Source organism: Cheilinus undulatus, linkage group 5 (genome assembly GCF_018320785.1).
Source record: "Cheilinus undulatus linkage group 5, ASM1832078v1, whole genome shotgun sequence".
In the NCBI taxonomy this organism is placed as follows: Eukaryota; Metazoa; Chordata; class Actinopteri; order Labriformes; family Labridae; genus Cheilinus; species Cheilinus undulatus.
In genome coordinates this window covers 38984351-39012166 of record NC_054869.1, presented here as the reverse complement: position 1 = coordinate 39012166, position 27816 = coordinate 38984351, and the positions used below count along the sequence as shown (strand labels likewise).

The following is a 27816-nucleotide window of genomic DNA, read 5'->3' as shown; positions in this document are numbered from 1 at the left end:
TGTGGACGAAAATTATGCTTGTATGTTCCAGTAAAGGACAGTTTGTGTAAATAATAATCACACCTTAATAACAATTCAATTCCTTCCAACTTTTTAAAGACAGCGCTGGGGATACTAACCCAAAGGAAAAGGTGAACTGAGTGGACCGTTTAACCTGGAGATACCCCAGGTATGAAGCACTGCAACAGCACCCTCTTTCGCCTCGAACAACAAATGACATGTCTGCTTTTGTCAACGACAGCCGAGCGAGTCAGACAGTCGTTTCGTGTGGTTTGCCTGTGGTGCTAGCCAGCCAGCAACAACCAACCGCCTGAATGTAGATCCGCATGGGCTACTACTACTCTTTCTCTCCGAATAACCCAGCGGAATCATAAGATAAGGATCCCAGGATGGTCTTAGTGCATGTCGGATATCTGGTTCTTCCTGTATTCGGCTCAGTAAGAAACAGAGGTACGGTATTAATATTCACATCGATTCAAAACATGTGCCCTGTTTATCTTAATATTCACTGCAGCTGTTGGCTAGCTAGCTCGAGCTCAGCCGTGGGCTTAGCTTGTGTTAGCTAGCTTCAAATTTTCGGTTAAAATTTTCGCGAAACAAGAGGCGAATTTATGCTACCATAATCTGTTTAATTCGCGGTTGCATATAAAAACCGATGCGACGTGGTTTGACGGGCGTAGGTAAGCGGAATTGACAACAAATACCGCTACTTCAGATAAGCTAACTGGCTTGTTGGCTCGGGCTAAATCTTGGAAGGGAAACATTTTCCACAAAGGATTCCACATGTACGAGGCGTGTGGTTCAAATATACCTCATGCCCAAACCACAACAACGCACGGAAAACTGTATACGGACTATCTTCTTGACGTACATTTTATTTATGCGGTTTATCATTTGGCAACATTTAAATGCATCCGATTTCTCCCAGTGCGCTTTCGTGTGTTTGCACTGTAAAATACCGCAAAATAGACGTAGCCTTTCCAGCCAGTCAGCTTATCTGTGCCTGGATGATGTCATTTGAAGATCACCTTCTTCTGCTCTCGCTCGCCGTTTTTCCACCGTGATTTCAGTAGTCATTATCCGTGTCAATTGGCCACTGTACTAATCAATACATAAGCAATTGCCTGAAGAGCGTTGACTTCCGAGCCATCAGTGTGTCCGTCGCCTTGTCTATTATTTGCTAATTGGCAATTCAGCATCTGTTTGTTTGAAGCTGCCGAATTGCAAAAGACCGGAGTATGCGGTCACAGCTAAACAATAGTAAAGCTACAGTGTAAAATTAATTTCATAACAGTGGCGTCAGTGATTTCATTGTGCTTTTATTTCTGTTCTTATTTCCCTGTTTCATAGTATGGAGGCTGGCTCTACATTCTGCATTTATCAGATCTTTGTCGTCCCCCCCATTGTGTAGCTAATGATCATCTGCTGCTGTGTGGTGTGGCGTGGCCTCTGCCTGTTCTCTGCATTTAGCTGTATTGTGAATCCCTTCTTCATTTCCTCTTTCCATCAGAAGACGACATTGGTATTAAAAAGCACTCCCCTCCCAAGATGTATTCAGCCATAGACTTTCCATGTTAAGCAGACTAAAACAATAGCTAACACCTAGATAAGAGCACCTTTTTGTCTTTTTTTCTGTCAAATTGCTGTAGCACTGAGTAAACATTTAGCTCCTTTTTTAGATTATCAGTTGAATGTCATTGTGTACCTCCCATCCAGTCTTGATAGACAACATGCTGTAAATTCCTGTAAAGTGGATACATTTTGCATGATCTTAAATACTGCACTGCATTGTTGAACACCAGAATTTGGCTCATCTTCCTTCTCTTCACACAAGGTGCAATGTACATGATTAAAGTGACCTATTGGGAAAAAAAAACATTGAAGCATGCAAATTGGAATCATATGCCTGCCATTATTTATGTTAAACTCAGCCTGCCAGCGAATGCTGTCATCTGATCATTTGAAATAACTGAAGGTACACTGCACCTGCACACAACAACCTGCCATAACTGTCTCCATTTTTGTGTAATCCTTTTGTTCCCCTTTTGCAAATTTCAAGCTTTGAATCACACTGAATTGTCAGGGCTTTTTGGCCCTTATGGGCCAAATGAATCTCTAAACATTTTAATCAAGCAAAACATGCTCACTGGTGGTTCATCACTTCCCAATTTTCCCCACTAACATGAGGCCAAAATGCTATCCATTTCACAGGGATGCCTATTTTCCTGCACTGCTAAAGAGATCCTCTATTAGTAATAACGTCTTTATTGTTTGGTTGTGGTCTCTCTTTACCTTTTGTTCTGGTAATAGTACTTTCAATGCATGGTCACATTTATGATTCATAATTTTTTGGTTTTTGTTTTTCTACATTGACTAGTGAAAATCCAATGTAATCTTTCTGTAGTAAAGATGTACCCTGCTGTACTTGAATCATGTGCTGTAGCCAACACGTCTGCTCATTGGATGCCGCTTTTGTTCTTTTTAACCCTATATGGAGCATGGTGGGCCTTGCCTTCAGTCTATGTTGTTTATTTTTGTTGCATGGATTTATACTATTATTACAAACAAACAAAAAAAGAAAAATACCACAAATTCCACATTTACTAATATTTTTCAATAAAGAATATAGTGTTTTTCCTAACCTTCAGTGTGCTTCTTGCTGATTTCCATTTATTGTCCTCCCTCTCCCTTGTCCCTACCTGCCCCCCCTCCCCTTTCCCCTCCCCTCCACCCCCCTCACCCCCTCCTCTCCCGCTGTGACAAAGATAGACAATTTCCACGCTTCCTCCATCACAGGGCCTGAATGAGTCTATCTGCTGTCATTCATGGTGATCGTTTTTCACTGAGACGCTTGAAAACGCAGTCTGCTCCTTACTTACAGTCTAGACTTGAGCTTTTGACCCATGGCAACAAGGTCATCTCATGTCTGCCCAGCTACACCAATGACTTGTCAGGCTGAAAATATTGCCTGAGAGACATACTTTTTTTTCTTGCTTGGGTGTGTTTAAAAAGCACACTGGGTTTTTCAAGCGTACTCCTAGTAAATGCAATGTAGAATTTGCCTTTTCCTCATAACTATAAAAGAATTACCACTGTTAATAGAGAAATCATTGCTTTTTACATGGTAAAAGTTGGTTAAATCTAATCTTTGAACTGGAAATTTCATTTTTAAGAACTATATTTTAATATGTAAACATGAAGGTTTCTGTACACTCACTGCTTTGTTACAGTACAATGAATCCTGTTCCACTGCAGGCCTGTTATGGCTTTTTATCTAGCAAAGATTTCCTCAAAAGTGTCTAACCAAAGCTAAATCTTTCACGGGAATTTTTCAGCCTGTCATTAAACAGAGAAGTCTTTTTAAGCTTAAGCACAGTATTAAAACCATATTGTGCCACAGCACAAGTTAGCCTCTTATTCTCCCCACTGAGTCTTCACAGCAGTCTGCTTGCTGCAGATGCCAAATAGCTGTGGTTGGAAAGAAAAAAAAAAGCATCTGAGCTATTTCCTCTTAACTCCTGAATGTTAACAGGGGAAGAAAAGTAGAGCTATCAAGCATGTGTAAGGCATAAATAACTAAAGTTTCAGCAAAGAAGTAATATAAAGGTATTGCCTGGTTCAATTTTGAAGAAATTGTTCTTTACAGTTATATAGATAGAGACTTGGCACTTCCAACAGATTAATGTGTGCAACACAGACAGCCAGGTACTAAAGGTTTACTGCGAGTGCACTGACCCACTGTCAGCTGCAGAATTTACAAGTTCTGCGGTGAAGACCATAGATTTCATCTGTTCTGATCCAGTTCGCTTGTGAATCAGAAGACCAGGAGTCGATCCAGAGGTCGGAAACACAGATAAAGAATAAAAGCTTGTGCGCAGGACCAAAAAATATGGTCGTCATGTTCATGGTACTTGTGGTAACCATCATTTCTCACCCCCCCACAGAAGTATTTTTCACCCTAGGTAAGAGGTAGGGCTTCATTAACATGCTTTATCAAACACAGTGACACCACATTTCACCCACAATTAATTCCAACTAATTTCTCCCCTCAGGCGCCTGACTTCTTCTCCTTATCCTCCACAGGATCCCATTTCAACCGGCAACAGCAACAGCAGCAGCAGCAGCACAGCCATGCTACCTCTTGCCGGCACTTCCAGTTAGGTCCTCAGGCCCCGCTGCCCATGGACTTCCCCATGCCCCATCCAGGGCAGCCACAGTCAGGCATTAACCCCCACCTGGCCCCTCCTGGCCACCAGCATGGCCCTCCGCTCCACCCTCCCCTCAATCCCCTGCCCGCCCCTCAATTCCAGGACATCCCTGCCCCTCCCTTCCTACCTCAGGCATTACACCAGCAATACCTCCTCCAGCAGCAGATTCTCGAGGCTCAGCACCGACACATCCTGCCACCCTCCAGGTATCCTAAAGATTTAAAAGCAGAATAAATAACAATAACGATGAGACTTGAGGCTTAATATGTGACATTCTGGATATAAATATAGTTCAGATATATCCTATGTAAATACATTATAGAGTAATGGCTTCCAGAAATGAGACACTCAAAACTACTCTTCTGGGGCTTTTTGCTCTCAGCTCTGTGTTCACACTAACAGGATAGTGCTTCCTCCAGCTTGTCAATTTTGAGATGCATATCATCACTTGAAATTGATGGCAGAATCTTGTTATAAGATATTTATCTACACTTCTCTGCCACTCTCCATCTTATAGACACTTGCTCGAGAAACAGGAAGAGAGGGGAGGGGGAAGTGTGTGTCTAAAGAGAGGGTTTTATTTTGATCCAATCTTGGAACCCATAGGAAATCATTGTCTATCACTGTGTGACAAAGATATATGCCTCTTGAGAAAATGTCTCAGTTGTTCTAGTGGATCAAGCAGTTAGTGTTAAATAACTTCCAGAAAGGACTTCCTTGTCTGTATGGTTGTCATTTTTTTGGGGGGAGGGGGGGATAAATGAATCATCAGACTACGGTGTTGAAGGCATTGTGTCAGAGTGTTTATTACTTTTTTGTTGTAATAAGTAAAGTATTGTGTGAGTTTTGCAATTGTAGTAATTCTTTATTTGTAGGGCTGTCAAACAAAGATTTTAACCATGATAAACTACACATTTTTAGAGTCAATCACAGTTGAACTCATTTTTTGTTCCATTTTGTTATTCCATTGTTTTGCATTTTAATTTTTGGGGGTTTAATTAAGAATTTTTGTAATATCTCAAACTAAGGGAAACCTACTTCCTGTTTTGATACAGATGCTTTAATTCGAAAAGAAAATAAGGAACTTAAGGTAGATTGAAGATGAATATGAACTTAACTGTGGAAAGAGGAGTTGTTATGGATTGAGAAGGAAATGAGAGAAAGCTGAATTTGAGATTTACTCAACTGAAGAGTTGACCAAGTGAATCATGGATATTACTGTTATTCACGTGTTTAAAGAGGGACTAGTTAGAGAAATAAGAATTTCAGCAAACCCAAAAACTTAAAGAGAAATATTAAAGCTCTGGCTTTGCTCTACATCTTTTCTTTATAAGATTGTGTCACAACTCCTTCAACTTAATGTGATTGTCCCCATTTACGTACAAATACTGATACAGAGCCAATAAAATTAGCTAAATATGCTTATGTATGTTATCTAGGGCAATTTCTTCATTTGTCCTCTCTGGTAGAAGGTAGAGGAATAATAATATTATTCTGTTGTAAGCGATGATGTTCATGTATTTTAATCTTCAAACCAGGATTAGCATGTCATTACTAAGCAAAGTCCCATTGTGCCCACATTTCACAGAAAGTATCATGGGGGCTAGGAATATGGTGGATTGGTTTCCTTTTCATGAAAGTAATCTGTCGTGAAAAAAATCCCTGCACTATTTTTCTTTCAGATTTTTTGATGCAAACACACAAAAAAAGACTAAGAATGTTAAGTTTTTCTGTTTTGCGCCGACCTGTTGCCATGTTGGTATATAGCTGCATATCAGCTCAAGATAGAGAAAGTGTTGTCAGTGCGCATGTGTGGCTAATGGTTTAAGCCAGTGAGATGCAGGGAGGTCGGCATTATACTCTGAAATTATCCTCATTATATTGAATTTTTGTATGAAAGAGACAAGAACATCATAGTGATGTATGCTCATCAGCTTGTGTTTGCTGTACAGCTGTTTCAGTGAGGCATATGGTTGTTACACACAGCCTGTGTGTAATATTGTATGCCTTTGCCTACTTCAGTGTCAGGTAATGAGCATATAAAGTGGCTGTGAAGGCTATCATGCTTGTTATTTTGTTACCAGGCTGCAGTGATAGACTATGGGCAGTAAACAAGGCTGGAAAATGGCAGTAATGCCAACATGCTCAAAGATGTGCGGTAGGCTATACCATTTTTACACATGTGAAACAAGTAGTTAAAGGATTTCAATTTTTGTTATGCATTACATTTGTCAGTGTAAAAGAGTAAAGTAACAAGTAACTTTTAAAAGTAATGCTACCCAACACTGAGTACTACTTGATGAGTTGGTATGTAATAGCACGGATAATGTTTTCACCTTTTTTGCCAGCTATTCAGATGTTTTCCTCTGCTTGATGATATGTAATTGGTCAATACTGCCCAGACTACAAATGTACTTCATATGGAAACCAGAACACAGAACAAGCACTGAAATCCAGACCCCTGTACTTTGTAAATTGAGATTAGTTTTGGTCCTAAAACCTGCTCTGAAAGTCGCATAGTAAGCCTTAAATGTCCATCTCCACTGCCTCACTGTGGAAGTAGACTATTGGGGTTTTGCTGTGACATCATATTTTAGTGAAAAAAAGTTTTTTTCCCAAGGCAGTTTTAAAATCTAAGGTTATTTGTTGTAGCAGACGCACCCCAGAGAGAGTTCCTCACCAGCCCCACAGACTGCGGCCAGGCTATGAGTTTGCCCCCCCTCTTCATGTCCCTCCTCAGCCTGTGGTGCAGCAGCCCCGATACCTGGCAGAGGGCACAGACTGGTAAGCAATATACCAATAAAATGAATCCAGTGGTCAGTGTCACTAAAGACAAATAGTCTCCATTTGCCATTTGTCTAAACTTGTCATGGTGTAGGCTGTGCATGATTTATAACAAGTCTTCCAGATTGGTAAAAAAACAAGTTAGCACGCAGTTAAAGGGTAATTTAATTTTGACTTCAGATGTTTTTTTGAGGCCAGATTTAATGGGCTAAGGACCTAGTTAAAAACACACAAAGTAAATCAACTCCTCCAGTAAAATTACTTAATCCCTCAAGCAACCCTCAAAATTAAAAACAAATAGACAAAGAGTTAGTTTGGATTGGTTTGCAAAAGCTACAAAGGCAAACAAAACAAATACTTGGAAAAGACATTCCTCTTCTCTAAGTTTTTCTTGGTGTGACTGCATCAAAATCTGAGTGAGAAGAGATAAAAGGAGTTCAAAACTAAGTTTAAACACTGCCCAAAGCATAAAAAACTCTTTTTGACACCACAACTGACAGTGAGTATTGTAACTGCCTCACTAAGTGTTACTGAAACGCCTTCTGAGTTTCAGACGGGGTAAACAAAGACTTGGACAGCTACTCACAGCAGTTGAAGAAGTTTCAAGTTCATTGTGCTTTTTTATGATGCAGAGAAAAAAGGCAATAGGAAAAAGGGAGCACATGAAATAACACACTTGACAAAAAGAAAGACTGCTTAAGGCTTTTGTGGAAATAACAGAGGATATACCTGACACACAAATGCACAGATGTGAAGGAAACTCTCTAAGAACAATCTAAATAATGTTAAATATGTCAAAGTAGATTAGTATTTTTTCAAAATTCCTTCTTCTTGTATTTGATATGGCGTGATAATTAAGATTGAGGAGAGTATTGTCTCCAAATGTGACATGAAACAATCCAATCACTACCTGTGGCTACATTTTTACCTCTGCCAAGGAGGTTATGTGATCAGCAGGGTTTGTTAGTTAGTTTGTTTGTTAGTTTTCTAGCAACATAACTCAAAAAGTTATGGACAGATTTTGATGAAATTTTCAGGAAATGTCAGAAATGGCATAAGGAAGAACTGATGAGATTTTGGGAGGGATCTGGATCACCATCTGGATCCAGGAATTTTTTTCAAAGGTTCTTTACTATTGGGAGATTGGGCTAATGGCGGAAGTCTGCGCTCTCTGAGTGCTTTTCTAGTTAGTATTGTAGTGATTTTACTTACACTTGTTGTTTTGGCAATGTGTCAAATAATTTAACCTATACATTTTAATCAATAATCTATTATATTTAGCATTTTATTTGTTATTGGTGTTTGTCTGCTACTAGCTAGCAATTTCAATGTTTTTTTATGGTATTTAATTATGTATCTCAACCATTTAGCCATACATAAAGTGGTTTCAAATTATGACAGCTGTATAAAATGGGCCTTTAGAGGGAATCTTTTCTTTGTTATCATTGTTTAGGGATTTATTTTAAATATCCCTCAATTACTGCAACCTGCTTAGACTTGTTTTCTTGCTTTATTAGATAGAAAATAATTTTCTACTAGTTAGAGAACATGTTTTCTGAGCACCTTGTGATGTAATCTGACCGATTATGTGGATTTACTGTTTAGTACAAATTTTTTAAAAGTATTTCTCCTCAATCGTTCAATGCCCCTACAGTAAAACTACCATTTCTTGGAAAACACTGTGCCAAATGCTGCATAGAAACTGTTGTGAATGTCTGTTATCAAAAAACAGTTCACAATTTGCCAGAAACATGATGAAATAATGATCTCTCTGCAGCTGATTGTTTTTATGCTTGGAGATCTGAGAGTAGATACTGGCAAGACAATAGAAGATGAACTCAAAGGTTTGCTAAAAAAAAAAAAAAATAGAAAAGAATCCTTTGTTTTGCTAACACTAGTTGGGAGAGATCTTTTGATTTTATAATTTTGCCTCATATGTTTGAAATCTTTGATAGCCTTAGCCTTGACAAGAATTTTTGTGTATGGTGTCATGCAAATAAAAGTAATCAAAATGTTTCAAAATGTAGGCAAATGTAAGGATAAAGGAATTACAAGGAGGAAAAGAAATATACAAGTGCACTCTCTATGCAGATGCTGTGATAGTTTATCTTACATAACCAGAATAATCATTGTATGACTTCATAACATCAACTAATGAATGTAGCAAGGTTTCAGGATATAAATGGCAAAAAATAAGTGTGAGTCAGTATTTGGAGAAATAAAAGTTAACCAAATTCTAAAAGACACATTTACACTTGGGTATGAAACAGAAAATAAAAATACAAGGACATTAACATCCATTTATAACTGGTTTCAACCCGTTAGAAAGGACGTTTTCTGAGCTCTTTGTGCCATAACTGACTCATTATGTGGATTTACTATTCCATTTAAATAACTGTAAGTTTATGAATTAGATTACCTAACACCTCACCAGCTGAAATGTGATTTAAATGCTCCTGCAGTAAAACAGCTAACAGAGCATTGGGCCAATTAGTCAGACACATAATGAAATAAAAATTTCTTTGCCATTGATGATTTTTTTTTTCTGCCCAGGGATCTGAGTGTAGATGCTGGGCTGCCTCCCCACCAGTATCACATCCACCCGCTGCCGCAGCACTATCAGCACTACTTGACCTCTCCTAGGATGCACCACTTCCCCAGAAACAATGCCTCAACACAAGTGGTGAGCGCCCTCTCGCCTCAGTGCAATCAATCATGTTCATCTCGATGAACTCTCTGCAGTTCTCCTCTGGGTTCATGAGATTAAAGCCGATCCCCAGCAACCGTCAGATGACCAGAGTTTTTTCTGGTCTCTGCTGCAGCGCTGACTTGAGCTTCTTTTATCTGTCATCTCCCAGGTCGTCCATGAGATCAGAAACTACCCATATCCCCAGTTGCACTTGCTGGCTCTGCAGAGTCTCAATCCCTCGCGCCACGCGTCTGCTGTTCGAGAGAGCTACGAGGTTCGTGCTGCTACTTCCTCTCACTTTCCTCAGCACACACACAGTCTGGGCCAATTTATCCTTGTTGTCTCTGTAACCAATGTTCTGGACAGGCCTGAGTGTGTAACTGATTTTCTTATTTCCAATTACTGCGGGTTCCAGATGCCTCGAATGGTCTGACTGCCTTTAATCTCATTTGTTTTCATCTGGACAAGATGCAATTGTCTTTGAGAGGCTCTTCCTGTTCTTTGAAGCACCACTTATTTTATTTTTTCAAAGAGCTCTGTACTTAGATGTCATTTTGCACTTGAATATTTTATGGCTGTTGATTTTAAATTTGTTTATCCCAGCTGGAGATGAGACTTAAATGTGATAGAATTAAAAAAAAACAAAAAAACATATATTTTTTACCCCATAGGAGCTTCTGCAGCTGGAGGACAGACTTGGCAGTGTAAATCGTGGAGCTGTTCAAACAACCATAGAGAGATTCACTTTCCCCCACAAGTACAAAAAGGTAAGATTATATTTGTCCGTATATTTTATGACGGTAGTAGCCCTGTACAATGTGAGAAAAATAGGTGATGTGCAACATAGGCTTAGCCAGGGGGTGACTTACAGGGCTTAAAACCTGAATGTTTTCCTCAAAAACCCTGAACCTTTTTCAGTTGGGAAAATTTTCTATTTAATAGCATAAAAAGTAAGAACTTTTTCCTGCATTATCATAAATAAAGCTATATCTGGAACCACACATTTTTCCTTTTTGTTCTTTTTAGAAGAAATAATGCTAATTATAAAATCTTATACTTAACTCCTCTACCTGTCTGATATGTATTTTTAGATATCAGACAGATTTCTGCTCTTTTTTTAAGTTGGCAGAATTAAAAATTATTGATCTTTAGCATGTCAGTTTCATAAAAATTTGGACTTTAGAGAGCAATAAAATATTAAAAATGATGTTGGCTATAAAGGACATTTGTTGGTGGACCTGCATAATGTTTGCCCAAATTATTTTTTATAATTTTAGATCTAACTTTTTATTTAAAATACCTTGAAAATGTTGCCTGAGAAGCGAGAGTTTCCAGGTGAAGCATGTCTGGGGACCCTCCTAAGTTAGGGCTAAGCACTAGCAATTTAACTATTTTGGGTGCGCCCCTGATGTGCCATTATATTGTTCATTTTTGTGATGAAGATATGAAATGTGGTAAATAAAATTCAAGAGTAATTACTCACCTAAAGTCAGTTGTATTGCCTGTATGCTGTTCTTCATGTGTTACACAGTTTCTGTGTTTGCAATGAAAGATAAGATACATTACTTTACGATGAGATATGACAGTTAATCCATCAACAGTTGATCTGTTAATTCTTCTCTAAATTAACCAAAGTTAACATTAACAATAAAACCTTACAAAAGTTTGACAGTCCACCTCTGGGCTAAGTGTGTTTTCGCCTCATTATCATGATTATTTAAATGGTATAAAGCAGTGATTCTTAACCATGGGGCACGCCTGCTAGTGGGCCACCAAAAAAAATCCTTTTTTCACCTGTGGGCCGTTAGGGCCACGAGGAGTAAGTATTGGCCGCGAAACGCTCAGTTGTAATACACCTCCCCTCCACATGGTGGCAGTAATGCATCAGGCAGTTGACTAACAAGCTCAAACAAGCAGAAGAAGACAGCGACTAGTCTGGAGCAGAAGCCATGAATAAGTTTGTTAAGCGAAAAATGATGATAAAAGTACAGAAGTGGAGTAGGGGCATTTTTGATGGATAAAATAATTTTGGACAAGTCAAGGTTAAAGTCAAAATGACAAGAATCAAGTCAGAATTTTGAGAATAAAATTGAAACACAATTTTGAGATTAAAGTCGAAATGAGGAGAAAAAAGTGGAAACTTGTTATCATTAACAGCAGATTGTAGACGCTGTGTGTTTATGTGGCAAAGAAGGAGGAAGAAGAAAGAATCTCTTTGTTGTTAAATCCAATAATGAAGTATAATTTCACATATTCACTGATATGAGGCATTAGGCTGTAGAGACAGTCATGATTCTCTGTTATTGTCTTCAATACTCATACATTAACAGGAGCACAACAGTGCTCATGTCTCTTTTCCACTTCCTCTTCCGTCTGATCACCTGTAAATACATTAGATATTGTTATCGAATACAAATCAGATCAAGAGTATGATTTCCAATTCAGTGTTAAAATTTGAATGGGCTCCGGGCCTCCCTGTACTGGAAAGGTTGGGCCCCAAGGTCAAAAAGGGTAAGAACCCCTGGTATAAAGGACTTGAGCTTGTATAGTGCATTTTAAGTTGGCTGATTTCTCAAAGTGCTTTTTCACTGCAAGTCACACCTACCCATTTACATCCATTCACATCACATTCACTCACTGATTGTGAAGGTTGCTATAGAGGTTGGCCATCAGTAATATCTAACCCAATCAAATACATTCATACACATTTACATGTCGCCAATGCAGCAGTGGGAGCAAACTGGGGTAAAGTGTCTTGCCCAGTCATCATGTTACTGAAGGAGCTGGAGAAATTCTGGTTGTGTGACTACTGAGCTACAGTGGCCACTGCTGTGTTTAAGTATAGTGTCTTAAAAAGTTATGATTTTTGTGATTCCAACCATGTACACCATTAAAAGATTTAGGCCTGCCCATAGAAAATGAAAAGGCTCCAGGAAAGCTGGGTGAATGGGCCCTGTCTAGATTTGATTTACTGATATCAGCGTATCGAAGTTTCAGCAGTATTGCTGGTGCAAGCCTCTTCGTAATATTTACCTCCTTTTGGAGCTGAAAGGTATGCTAAAAAGTTATTGTTGGGTTCAGTTCAGTTGACTTCATGTTTTGTCTGACCTCCATTGGCCCTCCATGTGGCTGGGCCCCAGAAAACTTTCCCTCTTTTTCCTCTTCATGGATGACCTTGGTGCTCTGCACAGGGAAAAAAATTTAAATTCTTTTGAGTCACTATAGCAGAGCTCTAAAAGTACATAACGTCATGTAGGTGAAGCAGCATTTTATATTAAAAGCACCAGTCCTTTTGGCTGGTTATTCAGTAAGATCCCAAAAGTACTGGAGGCTGTATAATCTTTTGAAAATGGTGTTTTGCAGAAAGTAAATTTACAGTAAATTAATGTTTAAATTGTTTTTTTCTAATAAACCTCCACATTATAAACAAGACCAGGTTAAAACCTAACATATGGCAGCGCAACTATCTGGGATGCCTGTTGATATGTGTGTTCTGGCCGAGTGATTTTGTCATTATTATTTTTGTATAGATATTATTTAAGCCAAATTTATTGTAACAGGTACTTAAATTTATATAGCTACATGTTGTGCTATCTTTCTATCTCTCTCCCTATGTGCGAGTGAAGGAAGCCTTGAGCAACTTCATCCCCTCCTGCTTTTCTTTCATCACATCTGATTGGTTAACTTAAAAGTCATAGACGGAAACAAATGCACAGACAGAAACATCAATTCAGCCACAGCCCTTGAGAACAATGAGGAAAAAATATCCTCCCATTATTCTGTGCACTTTTGTGCAGGGAGCGGAGACATCAGTACAAGAAACACGCAAAACACCTCCTCGCTGCACAAGACAAGCTTTCGGTGGGGCTCTCTGCTCTGGTTTTAACAACAATGTGGTCCTGTAAACTGCAGCGGTCCTACAGCGACATTCAAGCTAACAGCTAACACGGCAGCAGGCCTTGGATATACCAGACAAGCCCATGATTGGAAAGCCATGCCGAAACAGACTGGGAGTAGAGTGAGAACATTTTTTCAGTCTTGCTCTCTGCGCTTGTTTGAATTAAGCCAGGTTGTCTTGTTCAGACAAAACCACCGCTGCAGCTCAGTCCGAGCTAATGACCTCACTAGCAGGTCTTGTTTACAACCACTCACAACAACTAATCCTTTCCCTAGCTATCACACACAGTCATGGTTAGGCAAGTCATCACAAGAGCGACAACATCGTTTTCTATCGCAGAAAGCTTTCAATGTTTCTCTCAGCGCTTGCTGCAATGAAGAAATTCAGTGCATTTCTGACAAAAGTGCTGGTCTGGCGAAGTGGGAGCTAACCACTTCACTAGCAAGCCTTGTATACAAGCATTCACACAACAAGAAACCCTTTCCCCCTTCACTATCACATACTCATGCCGAAGTGGGTTGGCAGAAGAGCAAAATCACCCTTTCTGTCACAGAAAGCTTTTAGTGCTACTCTCTTCACTTGTTTTAATAAAGAAATATCCAGTTTTGACAAAAGTGCTGCTAATTCAGAGCAAATTGCTCCACTAGCAGCCATACAAGTATTCACACAAGAAAACCTTTCCCCTTTAACTATCACATAGTCATGTCAAAGCAGGTCAGCAAAAGAGTGAAAACATCTTTCCCAACATGAAAAGCTTATACGGGTGGTTTTAATTTTGAGTGACAGAAGTCTTGATCATTAGTACAGCTGCTCACTCTCTCTCCCCCTCATTTGAATAAACACACGAGTTTGGGCAGCTGTGTGAGTGAGCACTGGAGGGGACAGTTGACAACATAGGGTCAGTATTTCTCTCACAGCTGCGAGCCGCTACGTAGCCCACCCAGGTGTAGTTACCGACATATCCTCCTTCTGCCATCAGTTAACTCATTCATAATCTCCCTATTCTCAGAGCACTTCACATGCGTGTTGTACTGGCAAGCGAGGCTCGTCCTCAAGCAGATCGCAGAGAACGTAAGAAACACTTAACGAATGGTTAATAAAGAAATTGTTCAAACATAGTGCTGCTGTAACAGATGTAAGATCACAGAGGCAGGTAGAGAAAGAGGTGGAGAAACTGTATACAAGCTGGGTGTGTGTATTACGGACCAGAGGTGAGCAGATAAAAGTTGTAATCAAACTTCTAAATTAGTTAAAGAACAAGAAACTTTCTAGAACTAGAAAATTATAATTCTGAAGAAATTTGGCTGTGAATGCTCACTAATAATGTAGTAATAATCAAATGCTGCAAAAATAATCTGGATTAATCTGACTGCATTTGACTGGTGTGAAAGCTTGGCTATGATATCCATCCAGTGGGTTAAACTTATGCATGCTAAATGAGAGTGCATCACTTGTTTGCAAAACTTGTTTTTTATGTTATTGCAACAGCATGATCATTTTTACTTGTTTATTATAAATGTTTATATTTATATGAGGATGAGATTGCGATATATTGCCGAGCCTTGCTTGCTAGCTGATTTCCTTAAAATGCGTTATGGCTTGGACTAACCATCAGGCAGGACAGAAGTTAAACTATACATGTGAGAGAGGAGATTGGCAGAGGGCAGCGGCAGGTTGAAAGGATCAAAGAGTAAAGCTGAAGAGTGGAAGAGGGTCAAGACTCTTGCAGTAGTTCAAATGTCAAACTAATTTCCGTTTGCAGATTAGTGAGACAGGTCTGCAGTGTGCACAAATCAAAGCTGAGGATGACTCATCCAGCTGTCTGCAGATATGTACGTGGAATGAATTTAAAAATCTGTCTACACTGAATGTGACCCAAATACTGTGGGAAGAGAGTCGGATCATTTTCTTCATTCTGAGTGAGAAGAAGTAATTGAGTCTTTTCCACTGATATCTGTTTTTCTTTTTTTTTCTTTTTCTTTTTTTTTCTTTCTGGGAAGCACGATGAGGTGACTCGTTCCTTCTAGTCTTGGCTGACTCAGAGACACCAGTGGCATAAACATAAGAGCTCCCAACACGCAGCTGCACCAGCAGCTTTAATAATTAAAGACTGTTTGCCTTCTTCTCCGTGCAGAGAATACCCCAGGACCTGAAGATGTGTCTGGATGATGAGGAGCTGGACACAGATGAGAAGTGCACCATTTGTCTCTCAATGCTGGAGGACGGAGAGGATGTCAGGTACAACTATGCTCACTTACTTTGTCCTTTTTTAAGGTGAAAATGTGACAGTGATGTGACAGTGTAGGGTATTTATTGTTTGAATTAACTAAACTATTAAAATTATTGCTCTAGAATTATGTGCAGAAATTCTTGGCTCATCAAAGGATGAATCATGCTGACTTTGATTAGCTTATACCCTGATTTTCTCAAGCACCTTTAGAAGGGTTGACATTTTTAGTTTGGAGTGAGTGTTTAAAGGACTTAAAGGAATAATTTTATGGACTCGCAGGACAAATATTTCTAACCTTGTTCATCCCACGCCTTTTTTCCAGCATCACCCCTGAATTTATGGAAAATTGAATCTAAAGCTAGGCACAAAATCTCATCTGGACTTTGTTTTCTGGTACAGCCATAATCTTTAATGGTAAACATGGCAAACATTATGGCTATTAAAGATCTAGTTGTTAGCTTTGTCAGTTTGTGCTTGCCAGCATGCTTTAGTATTGAGCACAAAGCACTTAAATGGCTTATAATAAGCACACACACAATCAATTCAGACTGTCAGATAAGGCAGAATATTTACACCCCTGTGACATTTTGTCTTCAGTGTTATTGAACTGTTTTTGGGGATGAAGGGATCCCACTTTTCAACTGTGTCAGCATCAGAGATAGTAACAGGGGCGTTATGGGGCGAGGCAGATTGGCAGAGCCAGCAGGGAAGCTGTGTGCAGCGCTGTGCGTGCATGTTTGATTGTGTGTATGTGGAGCTCCCACTGTGTTTTTGTGAAAAGGGCCCCAGTGTTACAACCATGACTGTAGACTTGTAATGTATGCTGTACGCCTCCTAATGTCATGTGAGAGTTGTGGTAGAACCTCTTTCTGTCTTAATAATAAAAATATGGAAAACAAATACAGAAGATAATACAAAAACATCCATTTATATTGAGGCTTGGAAAATGATTACCACTTAAAGCTCCGATATCCACTTTGGAGAAAAAATGAGCTGAAATGCCATAAATCTCCAAATAAAAGGATGCCACACATCAGCCAAATACAGAGGTTCTAAATGAACATGCATCTGTACATTTTATTTTGTTTTCCCTTGATAATATGCCATTTACGGTTATTTTTTTTAGAGAACACTACTAATATTTCTTTTATACATGTTTTTGTTACTCTGTTTATCTTTCAATCTATTTCTTTCTACCGCTCCCTCTATTCCACTTTCCAACATACACTCAGTGCACGGCTGTTCAACATGAGTCTGGTTCTGCTCAAGGCTCTTTGTTTGAGTGATGATTGGTCTTTGTTACTAATATAGTAAAGAGACCTGCTCCTTTTGTGAAGTGTCTTGGGAAAACATTTGTTATGTATTAGCGCCTTACAAATAAAGATTGATTTTTTGGCTGTAGATCTAGGGATACCAAAGCACCAAAGACAGAAAGCAAAGCAGAATGTTGTCCTTTGAAAAGGGCCTTAGTCCAGACCATCATGGTCACCAGCATTTTGTTTTGTTTTGTTTCCTAGATTAACAGATAATTTTCCAGATGTTATAAGAAAGTAAGCTTTTGTCTTGAGGTAATACAGAGAAAATAAGAAAAGAGCTTGAGAAAACAACTGTAACTTGGTGTCATGGGAAAGTAAAGAAAATAAAATCTTTGGATGCATGTCTGCTTGAGGCTTCCGTAGCTGGATTGTTATGCAATATTAAACCTACTTTGAGGTTTAGGACTGTGTTGAATGTAGAAAGAATGCTTTATTCCTCTGTAACATTTGTTTTTACATCTTACCTCTACAATCCAGTAGACTTAAGTCACAGTGCTGTGACCACACTAAAGTCTCCAGGTTGTTTATCCAAAGCTGAGCAGAGCTCTTTGGTCTCTCCAGACAACACTTTTCCTGCTGATAAGAACCCTGAGAGAAATCTTCACATTGCTTATTTAGATGTATATATTCTCTTTACCTCTCTACCGACTGGATGCACAGTCAGAGTCTAAGCAAGTTTTCAACCATAAATTGTTGCTGCCATGTTTTTCAAAGCTCGAAGTCTAAACAACCTGGCAGGATTTCTTTAACCACCTCTTCTTGAAGATATTGCCCCAAGGCAACATTAGCATTTCACAAAACTTCATGACGTATGTCCGGTGTTGTGATCTGTTGAACTGTCAAAGTGACAGAGTAAATTATTTTACACCTTAGAGTAAGAAAAGGGAGAAAACAAGAAATAAGAAGGAACCTTTATATAGGCTATTTAAATACAGCTTACTCCAGATGTTTCAGGTTTGGTTGTGTATGATAAAATAACAGATTCTTAAGAACTATGAGATATACATGGTCCCTTGCCTTGGACCTTTTGAAATACTCACTATAAAATCTTGAAGCTTTTTCAACTTTTCATTCAGCACACATCTTGTTCTCTTAGCAGTAGCCTTAGTTTCCCCCAAAGATAAAGTCAAATGTGAATTTTATATAGAGCTTTTGTCACAAGAAGTAACTTGAGACACGCGCTGATGTTTAATATGATCCGCAGTCAGACAGCTGGCTCTACTTTAAACAATGTGGATACCCGACGTGACAGCACGTATAAATCACATGCACATAGAGCATTTAAAGTGTTCATCTCAGTGTAACTGAGCTGTTTTAGCAGCTGCTAGAACACTTATTTTGGTTTTATTGACATTGTACTCATTTCTGAAGTATCAGGCTTTGCCTTCGGGACAAAATAGTTATGCAGCATTGGAAATTATGCATTTCTACAACATATCCTGGTTTTCATAAACTTAATTGATGTCATCTTTTGTTATTATTGACATAGTCTTCACATTAGGGTCATTGCACTAGCATAATCTAAACTTTTATTCAATACCAGGAAAAAATCAAACAATATCAGCTTTGTTTGGATCATCAAAAATGCACATCCTGCACATTTTTTTGAACTGCACAGGTTAGTTAGTGTGTGAGTAAATTAACTTCATACACATTGTTTTTTAATTGTTAACTGCATATAGCAATGAAAGCAAACTGTTGAAACAATCTCTTATCCTTAATAAAAAAGACAGACTTTTGACATTGACCTTGTCTTGAAAAAATTTTATAAATAAAAAAATGTATTTATAAAATAATATAAAATAAATTTTATATTATTGTAAACTTTTTCTATTTATCTAGGGAAGAAGTGTCTTTTGTAATCATTTTATCACTTGTGGAGCAATCAGGTGGAGCAGAGATGCATGGATTGTGAAAATTAGGGCTAATGCAATATTTCAAATAATATAATGAATAATTAACTAATTGCTGATCCTGGTCCTGATGTTTAACCCTTTCTTCTTCTGGAGTAAGACTCCCAAAATACTAACATTTTCACTCATGTTTTACTACACAAACAGTTCAGAGCTTGTCCAAGAGGGTGCTTCTTTTGCCTAATAAAAAAAAAATCTCTTCTCAGGGCGCAGATTGCCTTGTAGTTTAGGGCCCGCCCCATGTGCACAGGTTTCCCTGGTTCAAGTCTTGCCTGTGGCCACTTTCCTACATGTCTCTCCCCCACCCGTTTTCCCTTTTTCTGACTCCATCTATTGTCTTCCTCTATGAATAAGGGCATATAAAACCCAAATTTATCTTAAATTCCCTTCTTTAAATCAGTTTTCAGGTGTGCTAGATTCCACATTAAATGGATTCTAGACAGCAGATTCTTACCATCTGCTCATGCCACATGAGATGTGGCAGATGTTTGCCAAAAGGGCTGATTTTATACAGACAAACATTTTGAAATGATGCACTGGGGCATCTCTGTTTCTTTTTGTAAACAAACAAAAAGAAAACAGTCATAACCATTTCCAAATTTTGTGAGATATTCATGACTAGGTTTAGTTGTTTTTTTGTCTAGACAGAATGTCTTGCACAGGTATCAACATCTGCCTATTAATGCATGGGCAGCTTTTCACAAACTTTTGTGATTAACTCTACCTCAGCAGGAAGTAGTCATTGTAAGACTTTCCCTGTTTCTTAAGAAAACAGCAGGCTCAACATGCTAATGATTTAGGTGGCAAAAGTTTTGAGTTCAGCATCCTCTGATGTGGAAAGAACATTTTATACTCTCATGTAATGTGCTGTGTGTAATAGAAACAAATGGTTGAAAGGTTTTGTAATAATTTAAATTTGGACTGTTCTACTCAAAATGCACAGGCAAATTTTAATCTTAAATTTTTAAACAGCCATGATTTTTTTCCCCAAACCATTCTTACATATGAGCAAGTTAATGATTTAATGATCTTTTTCATTTTATTCCTTATTATGAACCACTTTATGAGCTCTGTTGTAATAAGAGCTCTACAAATAAATCATTTATCAGCCTCCTGATGTTAAATTATGATAATTGGGGGACCACTGCATTAACAGTTTGAAAGTACATGTGATGAATTATTGGTTTGGAGGCTAAAAATAGCCACAGCTGTGCGCAATGACTCCTCTGACGCAATTGGTTAAATTGCTTGTGCTCTTTGCCATTCTACTCTCTGATAGGTTTTAAGAGAGCTGGCACGCTTACGTAGCTTATGCAAATAAATCTTTCAAGGCAATTCTAGCTCCATTTAAGATGGACTGTGGGACTCAAGATGAGACCCCTGCATATGCATCCAGTCCCACAATAATTAAGATTCATAAATGCTGACAGAAAGGAATGTGTAAGCAAAAGAAAGAAAGAAGAAACTAGATTAGACACAAGAGATTTTTGTTTGGCCAAATATGACCAAGAACACACCTTGTTACAACATACACTGCTTTCCACACTATTATGCAAATTACATTTTTCTCTTATTTTCCTTAATATTTATGTAAATGACAGAATATTTTTCAAGTCATCAGCCATTGGAGCATAATTCAAATGTTTTTGAACAAACTTCATAATGATAACCATTTTTTTTTATTAAATAAAAACCTCAAAATGCACTGTTCCACATTATTAAGCAGGCCACAGGTTTCAAGCAATATGGCAAAGAAAAAGGATCTCTCTGCTGCCCAAAAGTGCCAAATAGTGTAATGCCTTGGACAAGGAATGAAAACAGTAGATATTTCATGAAAAATTAATCGTGATCATCGTACTGTGAAGAAATTTGTGGCTAATTGAGAGCACAGACGGGTTTGTGCAGATAAAGGCATAATGAAGAAGGTTTCTGATGGAAAAATTCATCGGTTTAAGAGAGCAGATGCTAAAATGCCACTACAAAGCAGCAAACAGGTATTTGAAGCTGCTGGTGCATCTGGAGTCCCACCAGTCTCAAGGTGTAGGATCCTCCAGAGGCTTGTAGTTGTGTATAAACCTACTATTCAGCCACCCCTAACCACTGCTCACAAGCAGAAATGGTTGAAGTGGGCCCAGAAATACATGAAGACTCATTTTCAAACAGTCTTGTTGACTGATGAGTGCCGTGCAACCCTGGATGGTCCAGATGGAGGAGTCGTGGATGGTTGGTGGATGGCCACCATGTCCCAACAAGGCTGTGACGTTAGCAAGGAGGTGGCGGAGTCATGTTTTGGGCCAGATTCATGAGGAGAGAGCTGAAAGGCCCCATTAGGGTCCCTGAAGGTGTGAAAATGACCTTGGCAAAGTATATGGAGTTTCTGACTGACCACTTTCTTCCATGGTACAAAAAGAAGAACAGTGCCTTCTGTCGCAAAATTTTCTTCATGCATGACAATGCACCATCTCATGCTGCAAAGAATACTTCTGTGTCATTTGCTGTTATGGGCATGAAAGGAGAGAAACTCATGGTGTGGCCCCCATCCTCTCCTGACCTCAACCCTGTTGAGAACCTTTGGAGCATCCTAAAGCTAAAGATCCATAGATCATGGATCCTCCTAGGGTGGGAGGCAGTTCACATCTAAACAGCAGCTCTGGAAGGATATTCTGACATCCTGCAAAGAAATTCAAGCAGATACTCTCCAAAAACTCACAAGTTCGATGGATGCAAGAATAGTGAAGGTGATATTAAAGAAGGGCTCCTTTGTTGACATGTAACTTTGCCTGTTAAGATGTTTTTGATTTAAATAACTTTGATTTTGGTAAATATGACTTCCTAATGCTGCAAATTCAACAAATGACCATTTTCAGCTCTTTACGACCTATAAAATGTTTTAAACTCTGTTGTGCTTAATAATGTGGAACAGTGCATTTTGAGGTTTTTATTTAAAAAAAAAATAATGGTTATCATGATGAAGTTTGATTTTTTGACAAAACATTTGAATTTTGCTCCAATGGCTGATGACTTGAAAAACATTACGTCATTTGCATTCATATTTAGGAAAATAAGAGAAAAATGTAATTTGCATAATAATGTGGAAAGCGGTGTAAAACCTGCATTTTGCTAATCTTTTAATTAAGGATCACATTAAGTAACATGCTTTTGAAAACAGTTGGTCAATTTGCCTCTTGTTACTGATTATGATGTTTCGTTAATTTCATGGCTGTAAAACTGGTCTTACTTCTGCTAATAGGAGTCATTATCAGCATATCACTATCGGTACATATTGGTCTTAAAGTTGATTTTCAGTTGCTATTTACAGCTGATATATTGGCTGTATGCACAGATAAGTTTTTTTGAGTTTTAGACAGGACCAAAAGACCCGTGTCAGCTAAATTCTTCTTTGTTCATCCTCACACCTTAACTTTAAAGTAAGTTTTAAGGACTGAAGATTTATTTCTGAAGAACATTAATATATTGCTATCTGTAACAGCTTAATTGAACTTTTAAGTTTCAGCCAATCAGCCATCCCTGTCTTCTATAATAAAGTTTTTGCACCAAACACCAAGGTAGATTCTTTTATATGTAAAAATACTTGCCAATAAAACCCAATTCTGTTTTTTGAAGGTATGATCTGCGGTTTGTGTACTGAAATACTTATTAAAATGACTACTCATATTGTATATATTATGTGAGTACTTAGATTACCTTAAATATTCCCAGCAGTTTTCAAAGCCAGGTGAATGCTTATTTTTTGTAGTTGGAACTAGGGATGCATGTTAGTGGATTTTTGTTGATAAAAGAGATGAGATGCCAATATTTACCAATTATTTTTAGCCGAAAAAGAAAGACTTCAGCTGAAGCAGGTCTATTGGTTCAGCTGAAGAATATTCATCATGGAAACACTGAATGCTACATCAAAGAATGCTACATAAGAAAGTAGCAATTGCTCTCTTGTTAATCTCCAACCAACTCCTTAGCTCAGTTCTAGTTTTTTAATTGATGACTCTGTTAAAAAAAAAAAAAAAAACCTGCACCCATAATGTATATTTAAGGCAAACCAATGTTTTGGTTTCATGGATGAATTTTTCACAATGAGGGTAAAAAGCTTTAAAAGCACTCCTCTAGTTTGTGCTATGAGCTACTGAAGAGCAATTTTCAGTAGCAATTCATCCATGAAACCAAAATGTCAGTTTAATGTTAAGTAAACACAGTGGATGGAGTGGAGTTTTCTTTTTACGGGGTACTTAATAAGCATCAGAGGTGGGCAGAGCTGAGCGGCATCTCTACTCACCTCTTTTTATTGTTGTTTTGATTGAGAGCCTTCTGGTGGTAGAATTCAAATACTGTGAGTTTAAATTTATTCCAAGTGTCATTAAAAAGTACCTTGAAGTCTTTATCTTGCTTTAAGCTGTTTGAACCTTTTGACACTTTCCTGAAGCTCAGTGCTGAATTTATTTTAAATCCTGACCGTGTCTCTTGTGTGTCTGCAGGAGATTACCCTGCATGCACCTCTTCCACCAGGCGTGTGTGGACCAATGGCTGGCCACCAGCAGGAAATGCCCTATCTGCAGAGTGGACATTGAGACCCAGCTGACTCCGGACAGTTGATAGCTCCTGTCAACTCCTGCAGCTTTGGATCTGGATCTCGTTCATTTTCCGTCGCCTCCCTCTGGGAGGGGGAAGCTCTGCCAAACCGCCCCTCTTCCCCCTCTCCGCATCACTCTACAAGCCTGCCTTCTGAGACAGCTGTGATGGAGAGATCAACAAAGCACACTCACAACGAGGGATGGGGGGTTGACGCATGGAAAGGTGGGCTGGACTGAAGGTTGGTTGAATGGACTTTTGGATGTAAAAGGCAGGAGGCGCAGACATGTATGGACAGATGTGCTGAGGCTTCACACCAATCTGTCAGATTGTGTTTCCTGTGTACATTTCTCCATACAGCACAGAGAGAGTACACTCTGACTGACTTCCAACCTGTGTGTGTTGTATTAAGGCCATTTCTCTGCCACTACATCTAAACCCTTTCCCCCGCAGGCCTGTGAAAAATCCTTTAAGCTGCACTCTGCCCAAGCCCTCAGCACATCTGTACAGAACAATTTAAAATGATTAGCATGAGGTTGTTTGGTGTGAACTCTTGTAGCTGAACGCTTGTGGTGTAATGGAGTGTAGTACTGACAAAGTATTTACAGAGTAACAGTGTTGTGTAGCAAGCAAAAGCCTTTTGTGAAAAATAATCCTTCAAAGAGGGTGAGCACAGCTCTAGGAGAATCTTCAGTGTGTTAAATCAACGAGGAAAGAGCTAGTTGTGTTAAAAAGGCCAAAAATCCCTCTTTCTTGTCTAACATGGTTTGTGGATTTACAGTTAGTAGATGCCATCAGAGTTGATGCTAACCCGCTAACTGCAGGCATGGCTTCCAGTGATCTGTGTAGTGTCGTAGTCAGGCCTCTATAATCTAGAGCAGAGGCCTCAGATGTGCATGCTGTATGGCAGGCTTGGGCTGTGTCGTTAATATTGTGGAGCAGTAGAAAACAGGGACTATGTCTGTGCATGTGAACCGTATACTATGACTCTGACGATCCCACTCATTCATAGAGGAGGACAAGAATGCACCCAATACCCCCCCTCACCTACCCGCACCCCCATCCCTACTCATCAAGAGTAGACCAAAGTTGCCCTTAGACACCGATCTCACACCGATGTAGCATTTCTCTCCTGATACTCGAGGTTTCAAGGATTCAAAGAGCTGCTAGCAGATCCGTGTCTAACTGCAACTCCTCTGTGTTGCCTCGCTCCTGTCATGGCGCGATCATGACAAGAGAGGCCGGCATGGGCTTGAGGATGCAGTGCCTGAGTCTTGCCATCAGAGTGAGTAAAATCTGACATTTGTATGACCTTTTACCTGAACCTTATTGCCTATCGAACAAGCACATGTGATTTCTATACACAGTGAATCGCCTCTGTCGTGTATCGGCTCCTTTTCATTTCAATCTAGGTTGTTGCTCCTGCTGTTTGATAAAAAACTGTGTCTGGTGTTACAGGGAAAATACAAACTAGTTTGCCTGTGATATTTGCTAGAATGTGTATGATTGTCCCCCACCCCCTCCCCCCCATGGTAGTAGTGTATGGTATTGCTAAAACAACTGTGATCTGTTCAGTGATAGAAGCCGTTTTCTCTTTATCATGCATGAACCATGTCGGCGTAGTTCACTTGAAGGAGGGTGAAAGGGAGAAAAAGCCATCCATTTGAAAAATACCAAACAATTGTTCTTAACATTAATTTTATTTTAATTGTCTTTATTTTTCTGCCATTGTTTTCTTTTCCTTATTACTTGTACTTTTTTTTGCTCACATGCCAATTTGGACATGGTACTAATATGCCAAGTCCCTGTCCATTTTAACCATAGTGAAGAAAAAGCTGCAATGCTGCAAAAACATATTTATTGTTGTTCTAATGTAGCTTGTGTTTTGTAAATGCACTATAATATGGAGTTGCCTGATTTTTGGTTTGGTGGTGTGGGTTCTTCTTGTCCTAGATTTTGTGTTTCTATTCAGTTACGAGTATTTTCATGCTTCCTTGTGTATTATTGGAGGGTAACTTGACTGTTTGTGTTGCGTTTTTTCTTTTTTCTTTTTTGTGTGTGAAACCTCCATCCAAAAAACTACAGATGGATGAACATGGAGGTTTGCTAGTTCACATAGAATGCTGTGATTAAAGATGCCTTAAGTATTTAACAATCATTATTTATTACTAACTGTAGCTAGCTAGCTATCGTGGTGGAATATTTAATGTCTCTATCTCATAACTTTGCAATTTAATCAATATATTTATTTAAAATAACACAAAATATTAAAAAAAGAATACCTCATTATGCATTGGTCGGTGGGGATGCTTCTGCATGCCGTCTGTGTTTTCTTTTCAAAGGAGAAAAAAAGAAACGTGTTGAAAATTTGACTTTGGGGGCCGGGTTGTTTCCCAACACATTTTCTAGCCAGCATGGTGCTGTTGATCTGGATTACATTCCATTCATATCACCTGTTTGTTTCAATATGAACATGTTTGTGTTTTATTATAACATCCCTGCTTTGATTTAAAGCAGATTAAAGGGACTAGAACCCCTTTTCGTCTTAGTACAGCTCCACAATTAGCTTGCTTTTGTTATACAACACTGCTTTTTTTTCATAATCAGTCATATTTTATTATTCTTTATTTTAAGATGACCATTTCATGATATTCCATTATATCTGGATCTCAATTCAGTGCTTCTTACTCTTATTTAGGACCCACATAATGAGCGGTATTAATTTGTTCTTTTGTATTGCTTGCAATAGCTTTGTGCGGGGTTTTGGGAAGTATCTAACATGCTAACTTGAGCCATTGGTCTTATTGAGCAAATTTCTGGTGTACTGTGGTTATACAATATAGATAGCGTGTTTTACACCTGGGTATAATAAGCTAACTATGTTTTAGGTGTGCATTTCTTATTAATACTCTACTAATCCTGCAAATGAATATAACATGTAATGGATTGGAATGACGCTGGCTGGTCTTACTCTGATTATTATGATTTCATTTCGTGCTCTCACTGGCCTTACCCCACGTCCTCCACAGTGTACCCCATTTACTCCAGAGCGAACTGGACAGTAGCCATAGTATTAACTCAAGCTGATGAACCGGAATGAACAGTAGAACTTAAAGCACAAGCTTTTTAATGCATGTCCTTCTCAGGTTTTCCTATGTGTATGTGGGAGTAGCTCTGTAGACGTGTTTAATATGATGCTGTACCTTCTTGAATATTTCAGATGTTTCTTTGCTGCTGAAAAAATGTTGATTATTAACCTGCCAGTGAAAAAGGGATGTGGCCATCTTTGTACAACACACTGCTGTTTTGCTGTAACCGCGCAATGTTTTATGATCTTGAGTATTTTATAGAAAAGTAGAAGTATGTATCAATAATATGAAAGCAATAGCTAAATCATAATGAAGAATAACATGATCAGTGAATATTGTGGAAATCTTTAGATTCACTCTGGGTGGATTTTGTACTGTATTTATTACTAATGATGATGCAAAAAGTTGCATAGCTTAACCCAAACTGTTCTGTCTCTTTTTTATTTATTGTCTTGTATATGATCTTTTTGTATGTGTTTTTCAAATAAACTGCCTAAAATGCTGACAACTAACCTGTGGTGTTACTCTTCTTTAAGTTCACAAATCTTTCCTTATCAACCCTCTGATTACACTTCATTTGAAGAACTGCCAAACGTTTTATAACATTTTAGGCCAATATTAGCTTATATGAAGACATGATTGTATTATTCCACTTGTGGGTGCTGACAAGAACTTGCAAGACATGATATAGTTGAGCCGGTTCAGACATAGACACACAGGGTTCCCACTCTTTTCTACAGGGCATTTTCTGAGATAGTTTAGCTGCTACAACAGGAGCACATCGTGCCAGTACACCAAAATGTTCCCTTCTGTGGAAGTCTAAGTCAAATACTGTTCATTTAGCAGCTGTTTGACCTCCTTATGGTTCAGCTGGCATTTATAGCTTTAACCATGCTACCTCATTCATTACTGAGTGTACAAAAAACTGCTTTGACATTTGAAACCAGAGCTGAATCATAAAACTACATGGTGGAGTTTATGGTGCCTGTTTGGCTTACTTAAAAGAGCAGGCACCAATTACCTAAGGGCTATGGTCTTCAATGCACTGGTTCTAGGATTGGTCTCTGTGCTGTTTGGTGCAGCTCTTTCTCCTTTTATCTCTCCC

General features: G+C 38.7%; 1 protein-coding gene across 3 annotated transcripts; it reads left to right on the top strand.

Annotated features, from left to right (window-relative positions):
• Positions 1 to 207: 207 nt before the first annotated feature.
• Positions 208 to 27219, top strand: rnf165b (ring finger protein 165b). Of its 3 annotated transcripts, none has more exons than XM_041787505.1 (8): positions 208 to 450; positions 1412 to 4414; positions 6861 to 6992; positions 9546 to 9675; positions 9851 to 9955; positions 10353 to 10448; positions 15714 to 15817; positions 23529 to 27219. In XM_041787505.1, exons 2-8 carry the CDS (start codon positions 4182 to 4184, stop codon positions 23644 to 23646), a joined length of 918 nt encoding a protein of 305 aa, XP_041643439.1. In that variant the 5' UTR covers positions 208 to 450; positions 1412 to 4181; the 3' UTR covers positions 23647 to 27219. The 3 variants fall into 3 exon arrangements, with proteins under 3 accessions (XP_041643439.1, XP_041643440.1, XP_041643438.1); XM_041787506.1 differs by having other exon boundaries at positions 1351 to 4414; positions 6864 to 6992; XM_041787504.1 differs by having other exon boundaries at positions 1351 to 4414.
• The last annotated feature ends 597 nt before the right edge of the window (positions 27220 to 27816 follow it).